This window comes from Nerophis ophidion, linkage group LG01 (assembly GCF_033978795.1).
Source record: "Nerophis ophidion isolate RoL-2023_Sa linkage group LG01, RoL_Noph_v1.0, whole genome shotgun sequence".
Classification (NCBI taxonomy): domain Eukaryota; kingdom Metazoa; phylum Chordata; class Actinopteri; order Syngnathiformes; family Syngnathidae; genus Nerophis; species Nerophis ophidion.
This window is the reverse complement of record NC_084611.1, coordinates 88,534,444-88,546,820: the sequence shown is the minus strand read 5'-3', so window position 1 is coordinate 88,546,820 and position 12,377 is coordinate 88,534,444. Positions and strand designations below refer to the sequence as shown.

The following is a 12,377-nucleotide window of genomic DNA, read 5'->3' as shown; positions in this document are numbered from 1 at the left end:
AGACGGCGGTCACTCACGTTAGACACCTGCTTGACCGAGGGCAAGCGGGTCATCTCCTTGTTGGCGTGGACTCCAAACACCACGTAGGCCTTGCCCTGGACCGGCTGGCCGTAAAGGTACCTGGGGAGGGGGGACACACCAGTTAGCACACGACTAACGACGATTCGACTCGGTAGAGCGCGGATCAATCAGGAAGCAATCACGTTTTAGACTGTCAGGTGCGGAATGATGGCGTGTCGATACAAGACTGACAGCAGGAGAGGATAGGACTTTATTGTCATTGCAACCAGTACAACAAAACTATGTTTTCAGCACAAAAATATTTAAAAAATTTGCTAAAACTACACCTTTGTCCTGGACAAGTTTATTTTTTCCCACTATAAACAACATTTGCTTAAAAATAAATAAATACCAAAAAAATAAAAATAAATACAAAAAAACAATAAAATATTTTTGGAAATGTATGCTAAAACTACACATTTGTCCTGGACAGGGTTGTTTTTTTTTCTCTTTAAACAAGATTTGCTTATAAATAATACATAAATAAATACATGTAGTAGTAATTTAAAAAAATAAAATAAAATAAAAGGAAACATTCAGGGGTTTTTAACTTTAGACAAGATTTGCTTAAAAATTAAAAATAAATAAAAACAAACAAATAAATAATAAAATAAATAAATAAATTTAATAATACATCAATTAAAATTAATAAACAAATATAACAAATATTTATTGTTACAGTGGTAACACTGTAAGTATTGCATTTATTACACACTGGCTATTTGTCCTAGACAAGACAAGTTCTTTTTACACTTTAGACAAGATTTGCTTAAAAAAATTAACAAATAAAAACACTAATAAATAAATAATAAAATAAGTAAATAAATACCTTTAACTATAAACAAATCAATACAAAAATATTGAAAAAAATTTGCTAAAACTACACGTTTGTCCTGGACAAGTTTGTTTTTATCCACTTTAAACAGCATTTGCTTAGAAATAAGAAATACGAAAAAACATAAATAAATACAAAAAAAAATAATAATAATAATACAAAAACAATAAAATAATTTTTCTAATATTTGCTAAAACTACACATTTGTCCTGGACATGTTTTTTTTTCTCTTTAAACAAGATTTGCTTAAAAATAAAAAATACATCTAGTAGTAATTAGAAAAAAAAAAAAAAGGAAAAGTTCGGGGTTTTTTAACTTTAGACAAGATTTGCTTAAAAATTAAAAATAAATAAAAACAAACAAATAAATAATAAAATAAATAAATACATTTAATAATACATAAGCAAAATTGATAAACAAATATTACAAATATTTATTGTTACAGTGGTAACACTGTATTGCATTTATTACACACTGGCTATTTGTCCTAGACAAGAAAAGTTATTTTTCCACTTTAGACAAGATTTGCTTGAAAAATAAACAAATAAAAACATAAATAAATAAATAACCAAATAATTAAATAAATACCTTTAACTATAAACAACTCAATACAAAAATATTGAAAATATTTGCTAAAACTACACGTTTGTCCTGGACAAGTTTTTTTTTTTCCACTATAAACAACATTTGCTTAAAATAAATAAATACATGTAATTGTAAAAAAAACTACAACAATAAAATAATTTTAAAAAGATTTGCTAAAACTACAAGTTTGTCCTTGACAAGTTGTTTTTTTTTACTTTAGACAAGATTTGCTCATATAAAAAAAAATAAAAACATAAATGAAATAAATAAATACATTTAATAATAAATAAATACAATTGGTAAACAAATATAAAAAATATTAGATAAAACTTTGTCCGAGAAAAGTTAGGTTCTTTTTTCATTTTAGACAAGATTTACTTAAAAAACAAAACAAAACAAAAAAAAAACATGAATATATGAATAAGATTAAAAAAAAAAAAACTTTAACTATAAACAAATCCATACAAAAATATTTAAGAAATTTGCTAAAACTACACGTTTGTCCTGGACAGGTTAGTTTTTTCCACTATAAACAACATTTGCTTAAAAATAATAAATATGCAAAAACATAAATAAATACACGCAAAAAAATAGTAAATACAAAAAAACAATAAAATAATTTTTAAAATATTTGCTAAAACTACACATTTGTCCTGGACAAGTTTTTTTCTCTCTTTAAACAAGATTTGCTTAAAAAAATAAAAACATTAATAAATAAATAATAAAATAAGTAAATAAATACCTTTAACTATAAACAAATCAATACAAAAATATTGAAAATATTTACTAAAACTATACGTTTGTCCTGGACAAGTTTATTTTTTTCTACTATAAAGAACATTTGCTTAAAAATAAGAAATACGGAAAAACATAAATAAATAAATACATGTAATTGTAAAAAAAACTACAACAATAAAATAATTTTAAAAAAATTTGCTAAAACTACACGTTTGTCCTTGACAAGTTGTTTTTTTTTAACTTACGACAAGATTTGCTTATAAAAAATAAAATAAAAACATACATAAATAAATAATAAAATAAATAAATACATTTAATAATAAATAAATACACTTAATAAACAAATATAAAAAATATCTGATAAAACTTTGTCCTAGAAAAGTTAGGTTCTTTTTTCATTTTAGACAAGATTTGCTTAAAAAAAATAAACAAATAAAAACATGATTTTCTAAATAATATAATAAATAAATAAATACCTTTAACCATAAACAAATCCATACAAAAATATTTAAGAAATTTGCTAAAACTACACATTTGTTTTTTCCACTATAAACAACATTTGCTTAAAAATAATAAATATGCAAAAACATAAATAAACACACACAAAACATTGATAAATACAAAACAACAATAAAATAATTTTAAAATATTTGTTAAAACTACACATTTGTCCTGGACAAGTTTTTTTTTATCTCTTTAAACAAGATTTGCTTAAAAATAAATAAATAAATACATGTAGTAGTAATGAAAAAAAAATATATAATATTAATTTATTTTTTTTCAATTGCTAAATCTACACATTTGTCCTGGACAAGTTTATTTTATTTTTTTATTTTTTACTTCAGACAAGATTTGTTTTGAAAAGAATAAAACTAAAAAATAAATACATGCATGCAATAAATAAATAAATAAAAACTGTAAAAAAAAAACGTAACAAATATTTGCTAAAATTGAACGATTGTAGGTCCGACTCTCTGTAAAAGTGTGTACCTGGCAGAGATCTCCACCTCCAGCTGCTCGTCATGGAGGCTCAGGTAGGACTTCCTGGGCGTCAAGGTGACGTTGAAGGCAGGGAGCACTGCAACGCAACACAAGTCCAGCTGAAGAAGACTTCCCAACACCAACAGCAAGACGCTGACGTACCGTACTTCTTCACCTCAAACTGGGAGGTGAAGGTGTTCTGCTTCCAGTGGTCAAACTTGGCGATGATCTTCCAGATGCCTTCACTGTCAATCAAGAACACGATATTCTACCTGTGACGACTATTCCTTCGTTTCACGGCTGCACGGCGGACTTTTTCCCACTTACTTGGCAAACTCCGGCAAGAAAAAAGAGTCTGACAAGACGCCGTAAGAAGCCCGGCTCCGGAACACCTGCTTGACCACCACACCTTCTGGATTCTGGTGCACACGTGTCGTGGTTATTGTCGGATTATTGCCACATCATGTCCTCCCATTCAACTTTTTCACTGACCATACCATACCGATATTGGTGCGATACCACCTGTCCTTATACCAATTCAAATGTACAAGGATTCACCTCATGAAATTATTACCCAACGCATTTGATTATCACGTTTTTAAATAGTGAGGAAAAAAAAAAATCTGTAAATTTTCCCAGTAAAAAATTGGCAACTCAGTCACCAGGATTTTACTGTAAAATTGACTGTGGTTTTAACAGCATTTTACTGTAAGTGTAAAAAAATTGTATTTTTTTTTTTTTATGGAAAAATTCAGCTGCCTGTTTTGTACCGATAATATCTATTGTTATTTTTACTTTGTTCAATTTGATGGATAACTTGCTTTGAAATCTTAAGTCAGTAGATCATTGTGTGAATGTCCAAACATTCACACATATAATCATCTAGTTATTGTTATTATTATTATTATTAAGCGAATGTCCAAACAATCACACAATAACATTCTACACTAATAATCATGTGGTTATTATTACTATTGTTATTATTGTTATCATTGTGTGAATGCAACCAAACATTCACACATGCAACATTCTACAGCAATAATCATCTAGTTATTATTATTATTATTGTGTGAATTTCCAAATATTCACACAATAATACAATAATAATCATCCCGTTATTAATATTATTGTGTGAATGTCCAAAAACTCACACAATAACATTCTACACCTATAATCATCAAGACATTATTGTTATTATTGTGTGAATGTCTAAATACACAATAACATTCTACACCTATAATCATATAGACCTTATTATTATTATTATTGTGTGAATGTCTAAATACACAATAACATTCTACACCTATAATCATATAGACATTATTATTATTATTATTGTGTGAATGTCCAAATATTCACACAATAACATTCTACACTAATAATCATCTAGTTATTATTATTATTGTGTGAATGTCCAAATACTCACACAATAACATTATACACCTATAACCAACTAGTTATTATTATTATTATTATTATTATTATTATTGTGTGAATTTCCAAATATTCACACAATAACATGATACACTAATAATCATCTAATTATTATAATTATTGTGTGAATGTCCAAATACTCACACAATAACATTCTACACCAATAACCATCTAGTCAGTATTGTTATTATTATTGTATGAATGTAAAAACTTTCACACATATAATCATCTAGTTATTAGTATTATTATTTTGTGAAAGTCCATACATTCACACAATAACATTATACACTAATAATAATCCAGTTATTATTGTTATTATTATTGTGTGAACGTCTAAACATTCACACAATAACATTCTACACCAATAATCATGTAGTTATTATTATTGTGTGAATGTAACCAAACATTCACAAATGTAACATTTTACAACAATAATCATGTATTTATTATTATTATTAATTATTATTGTTTGAATTTCCAAACATTCACACAATAACATTCTCCACCTATAATCATCTAGTTATAATAATAACAACAACAACAACAATAATAATAATAATAATTATTATTATTATTATTATAAATAATAACCATTTTTTTTATTGTGTGAATGGCCAAACATTCACACAATAACATTCTACACCAATAATCACCTGGTTATTATTATTATTGAGTGAATGTCCAAATATTCACACAAAAACATTCTACACTAATAATCATCTATTTATCATGATCATTTTTAATATTAATATTGTGTGAATGTCCAAATACTCACACAATAACATTATACACCTAAAATCTTATAGTAATTCTTGTTACTATTGTGTGAATGTACAAATAGTCACACTACACTAATAATCATCTAGTTGTTATTATTGTGTGAAAGTCAAACATTCACACAATAACATTCTACACCAATAATCACGTGGTTATTATTATTATTATTATTGTGTGAATGCCCAAACATTCACACAATAACATTCTACACTAATAATCATCTGGTTATTATTATTGTTATTATTGTGTGAATGTCAAAACATTCACACAAAAAACATTCTACACTAGTAATCATCTAGTCATTATTATTATTATTATTGTGTGACTTTCCAAATATTCACACAATAACATTATACATTAATAACCATCTAGTTATCATTATTATAATTATTGTATGAATGTCCAAATACCGACACAATAACATTCTACACTTATAATCATCTAGTTATGATTATTATTATTATTAGTATTAGTATAGATCACACAAGAACATTCTACACGTACAATCATCTAGTCATTATTAATATTGTATGAATGTACAAACATTCACACATATAAGAATTTAATTATTATTATTATTGTGTGAATGTCCAAACATTTTTACCAAATATTCACACAAAAACATTCTACACTAATAGTCATTCAGTTATTATGATTATTATTATTATTATTTTGTGAATGTCCAAATACTCACACAATAACATTCTACACCAATAATCATCTAGTCATTATTATTGTGTGAATATCCAAATATTAACATATGTAACATTCTACACTAATAACCATCTAATTGTTATCATTGTATGAATGTCCACACATTCATATTAATAGGATTACACACCAATAATCATCTAGTTATTATTATTATTATTATTGTGTGAATGTCTAAACATTCACACAATAACATTCTACACCAATAATCACCTGGTGATTATCATTATTGTTTGATGTCCAAACAGTCACACAATAAGAGTATATTAGGTACACACACAAAATCCTGCTATCCTCCAACTGAAAGTGAAACAAAGATGGTTATTCCAAACCTGCACGTCGATAGTCAGAGAGTTGTCCACAGCCTTGAAGGACGGAGACGACACAAACGCTCGTGAGCGCACTAAGGAAAGAAGGAAAGGAAACAAGGAAAAATATGATTGAGTTCTTTTGTTCTTATAAACTGTCTGCACAAGGATTGAAATCAAATCCAATATTTTCATCGTTGGAACAAAAAAAAAAAACATGTTTGCCACCTTCTAAATACCGTTTTTAACACAGTTAGAGCCCTCTTGATATGAAAGAAATCAAATGAATAAAATATTACAATCATTTCCTTCCTGATATCAGCAAGAAAAACAAGTATCGGACGATATCAGTTTGCCTGTAAGCTGTGTGGCGCAGCGTGTTTACTTGTGCAAAGTCCTGTCCTTGGTCAAATCATTTACAAAATAGGTAAACATGGTCGTCTGCAGGCGAACAGGAGCTAGCGGCTACACGGCAGCTAAGCACGCAAGAGCACACGAGCTAGCCGTACGTCGAAAAATCGTCTATAGAAACAAGTATTATAGTATTGACTTCATTCATTATTGTGACCACGAGGCGCCGTAAAAAAAGACAATTACCACCCCACTTTAACTTAAACACGGCATAAGTCCATTCCAGAGGGTTAATAATGAACAGGTTAGCATTTTTGTTCGACTAATTTCATTTGATCAGACCTTTTCTAACATTCTACACTATTAGATGGATGGATGGATGGATGGATGGATGGATGGATGGATGGATGGATGGATGGATGGATGGATGGATGGATGGATGGATGGATGGATGGATGGATAGATAGATAGATAGATAGATAGATAGATAGATAGATAGAAGTTTATTGATTCCTTCAGGAGAGTTCCCTAGGGAAAATTTAAATACATTTATTTTGTATTTATTATATATATATACATTTATTTTATTTTATTACTTTCTATTATATATATACATATATATACCTTTTTTTAAATATGTATTATATATTTATTAATGTAAGTATGCATTAATTTCTTCTGATATTGTATCGTATTTATTATATTTATATTCATTTACTATATTTATATTCATTTATTATATATATATATATATATATCTTTTTATACATATATATATATACACTTTTTTTTTAAAATAATATATTTATTATATATTTATTAATTTGGACTAAAATTAAATGTATGTAAGTATGCATTAATTTCTTCTGATATTGTATCGTATTTATTATATTTATATTCATTTATTATATTTATATTCATTTATTATATTGATATTCATTTATTATGTATATATATATATATTTTTTTTTTTTTTTTTTTTTTTTTTAATATATATATATACACTTTTTTAAAAATAATATATTTATTATATATTTGTTAATTTAAACTAAAATTTGAATGTATGTAAGTATGCAATAATTTCTTCTGATATTGTATCGTATTTATTATATTTATATTCATTTATTATATTGATATTCATTTATTTTATATATATATCTTTTTATATATATATATACACACTTTTTTTAAAATAATATATTTATTATATATTTATTAATTTAAACTAAAATTTAAATGTCTGTAAGTATGCATTAATTTCTTCTGATTTTGTATCGGACCAAACCTGGTTTTCGTATCGTGAGAGAAAAAAATTATATTGATCTCCATCCAACTGTAGTATTGGTGTTTTTAGTCCGTTTTGCCATTTTTTTGTTTAAAAATGCACGATGGAATAAAATAATACAATTCTGCTTAGGCCCTTAGTTAAATAATCCCAGGACTGATATCATTGTGTAGAAACGATCAATCAATCAAAGTTTATTTATATAGCCCTAAATCAGGATTGTCTCAAAGGGCTGCACAAGCCACAAAGACATCCTGTGGCCCAAGCGTTTTCCACTGAGGGCCACAGACTGACAAAATATAATCATTTTTTAGTAGTTTTCACCTTTAAAACCAGTATATTTTGTAAAAAAATAATAGAAAATGCAATTTTGGTACAACTCTTGTGTGAATGCTGAAGAGCCTAAGTGGAACGGAAATGCTAACAGTTAGCACGCTGGCCAGATAGCATCAAATAACAAAAATATGAGCAAAATGATCTAAAAAAAGCTAGCATGCTAACAACAATAGCCTACTCAGCTAACATGCAGTTAGCATAAGTGAAATACCAAAATATATTAAACTAAATTAACGGAAAAAAAAAAAAATCTAGCATGCTAGCTAGAATGCTAACGCTAACGTGTCAAGTACCAAAATATATTACTCTGCAGTGTGTATTGCATCAAGTAGAAAAATATGAGGGAGGTGTATAACTATAAAATTAGCTAATTAAAAAAAAAAAAAAAGCTAGCATAGTAAAGTTAGCATGCTAACGGCCTCACCCTCGTCTCCGGGGTTGTAGATGGGCTTGTCCGTCTGCACGAAGATGTATCCCGCGTGGAAGCTCACCAGGATGAGTCTCTCCTCCGTGCGGTGGTTGACAAAGTTGGCCGTCAGCCTCACGAACTTGTCCTTGGTCTCGTCACGGTTCAAAGGTTCGGAGGGGATCTGGGAAAGGCGAGGGTATTAGCGATTTGTTTCGAGTCCCCCCCCACCCCCCGGGTGCTCACCTGTACGGCCTTGAGGGTGTGGAAGTTGTTGCTTTGGTCCAGGGTGATCCTGTCCGTCAGCAGGGTGGTGGACTTGGCGAAGTCCGTGATGGTGATGGCCACCTCGATGGCGGTGGTCACGCCTTCAGCCTGCAGGTAGATGTTCTCCTGGCTGTCCACCCGCAGCAGGTCTGGGGTCACCAAGGTGAACCTATCACATGGCATATGTATTATTATTATTATTATTATTATTAGGGTACCGAATGTCCCTTTGGGACAGAGGACCCTATTGTATTTCCAATTTTATTATTATTATGCGCCGCCTCTTTGAGCTGTAATTTGACCCCCTTAACATGCTTCAAAACTCACCAAATTTTACACACACATCAGGACTGGCGAAAATTGCCATCTAATAAAAAACAAACAAACCCCAAAACTTAAAATTGCGCTCTAGCGCCCCCTAGGAAAAAACAGACAAAACTGCTTGTAACTTCCGTTAGGAATGTCGTACAGACATGAAACAAAAACCTCTATGTAGGTCTGACTTAGACCTACATTTCATACACTGACCTCCTTCAGCAAAAATGAACAGGAAGTTGGCAAAACCCCCTTCAAAACAAAAGTTCCCTAAAAAATTTAATTTTTGCCTCTTTGAGCTGTAATTTGACCCCCATAAAATGCTTCAAAACTCACCAAACTGATCACACACATCAGGACTGGCGAGAATTGCTATCTAATAAAAAACCAAACCCCAAAACTCAAAATTGCGCTCTAGCGCCCCCTAAAAAAACACAAGACAAAACTGCTTGTAACTTCTGGTGGGAATGTCGTAGAGACATGAAACGAAAACCTCTATGTTGGTCTCACTTAGACCTACATTTCATTAATTGACACCCTTTAGCAAAAATCAACAGGATGTTGGCAATTACCCCTTCAAAACAAAAGTTTTGTAAAAACCTGTCACCTTTTTTCAAACATTATCTCCTCTGGGCGCGTTTGTTGTATCGGCTTCAAACTCGCACAGGAAAGAGATTGAACCCATCTGATTAAAAGTTGCGCAAAGAGTTTTTGTAACTGCTCCGGTTTTGATTTTACGAGCCTTCAAATGGTCTCAAGATGGCCGCTTAAAAGCAGGAAGCACCAGCGTGACCACACAATGCAGAGAAGGTAGGTACTGTGCGGATAAAGATATGTTGACTGGGTGAAAGAAGGAGGCACCAGCTTGACTCCAGGATACAGAGAAGGTAGGTCATGTGCAGGTAAAGATATGTTGTCTGGGTGATGGCAGGAAGCACCAGCATGTATTGGTGAAAGAAAGAAGCACCAGTGAGACCCCCAGGATGCAGAAAAGGTAGGTAATGTGCAGGTAAAGATATGTCGAATGGGTAAAGGCAGGAAACAACAGCAAAAGTCGGTCCTGTTCATTGCTGCTTGCAGCTTTAATTATTATTATTATTATTAAAAAACAAGTCATGAAGCAATGGTTGCTTCCAAAATGTGTCAGTTCAAAGTCCTTAGTCATGTGACCTGTTACATAATATACATACATTCCACCCGAATGCAGCTGAGATGGGCTCCAGCACCGCTGGCCACCCCAAAAGCGACATGTGGTAGAAAATGGATGGACATACATTATGTAAAACAATAATATATTTTTCCTTTTTTACAAATATTCTAAAAACAAACAAACAGAAACTACTCAATTGAAATGAAATAGAACTATTATTATGTTCACTGTATATTAAACTAAACATTTTAAAATACATTTAATAAATAGTGAATTATTACAGAATATTTTTTAACTAAGTACCGTATTTTCCGGACTATAAGGCGCACTTAAAACCGTTTTTGTCCCCCTCAAAACTCAACAGTGCGCCTAATGTACGTTATAATTCTGGTTTTGCTTACCGACCTCGAATCAATTTTATTTGGTACATGGTGTACTGATAAGGGTGACCAGTAAATGGCAGTCAAACATAAGAGATACGTGTAGACTGCATTATAACGGCAATATGACTCAAGTCAACACCACCAACATTTTATATGTTCCATTGAAAATACAGAACATTGCACAAGGCGCTCAAAAATCTATCAAAATGTTTTAGTAGGACTTTGGTAAGCTATGAAGCCGCAACGCTTTATGGATTGTCGGCGCATTAAACATAGGAGTATTATTATGGTGTGTGTTTAAGGTAAGACATTATCTGGTGTTTTGTTTCGCAATATTATGCAAAAGCAACTTTTCTTACTTTCTGGTACCTGCTGATCTGTATTTGGAATCTGCATAAATCCCGAAAAATTGCACGCCTCCGCCTTTGTAGTCCGTGCCCACACCATAGTCGATAAGCTTCTTCATTTACTTTATCTTCTTGTTATGGGACATTTATCCTGCCATGAAAGGCACTAACCAAGACCCATCAGGAGCAAGGGTGAAGTGGCTTCCTCATGGACACGACGGACGTGACAAGGTTGGTAGTAGGCGGGGATCGAACCATGAACACTCAGGTGGCTGGCAGAGCCACTCTCCCAACCGCGGCACCCCTCGTCCCCTTATAACAGTAATATAAATATTAATAGTAATGGAAATGGTAACAGTAATTTTGATATAAATATAATTAGAAATAATAACAATAATAGTAATGGAAATATTAACAGTAATAGCAATAAAAATAGCATCAGTAATTTTAATAGAAATAGTAGTAGTAACAGTAACACTAATATAAATAGAAATAACAGTAATCGTAATAGTAAACAGTTATGTAAATAGTAACAGTAATAGTGAACAATTATATAAATAGTAACAGTAGTAGTAACAGTAAAAGTAATAGTAATAGTAAACAGTTATCTAAATAGGAACAGTACTAGTAACAGTAATCAGTTATATAAAAAATAAAATAGTAGTACCAGTAATAGTAATTGTAATAGTAAACAGTTATATAATAAGTAACAGTAGTAGTAACAGTAAACAGTTATATAAATAGTAACAGTAGTAGTAACAGGAACTGTAATATTAATGGTAATATAAATAGTAATAGTAAACAGTTATATAAATAGTAATAGTATTAGTAACAGTAACATAAATGGTAAACAGTGGTATAAATAGTAACAGTAGTAGTGGTAACAGTAACAGTAATCATAATAGTAAACAGTTATATAAATAGCAACAGTAGTAGTAACAGTAGTAGTAATAGTAAACCGTTATATAAATAGTAACAGTAGTAGTAACAGGAACTGTAATATTAATAGTAATATAAATAGTAATAGTAAACAGTTATATAAATAGTAATAGTATTAGTAACAGTACCAGTAATCGTAAACAGTGATATAAATAGTAACAGTAGTAGT

General features: G+C 30.2%; 1 protein-coding gene across 1 annotated transcript in view; it reads right to left on the bottom strand.

The window, feature by feature from the left end:
• LOC133561489 (complement C3-like) overlaps positions 1–12,377 on the bottom strand; it is an 87,209-nt gene that overhangs the window by 69,473 nt on the left and 5,359 nt on the right. Inside the window, exons 5-11 of the mRNA XM_061914783.1 lie at positions 9,054–9,243; positions 8,826–8,991; positions 6,454–6,524; positions 3,527–3,618; positions 3,362–3,444; positions 3,209–3,296; positions 18–120 (exon numbers count right to left, since the gene is read on the bottom strand). Of these exons, the coding sequence (XP_061770767.1) occupies positions 18–120; positions 3,209–3,296; positions 3,362–3,444; positions 3,527–3,618; positions 6,454–6,524; positions 8,826–8,991; positions 9,054–9,243 (793 nt within the window). The remainder of the gene's footprint in view (positions 1–17; positions 121–3,208; positions 3,297–3,361; positions 3,445–3,526; positions 3,619–6,453; positions 6,525–8,825; positions 8,992–9,053; positions 9,244–12,377) is intronic.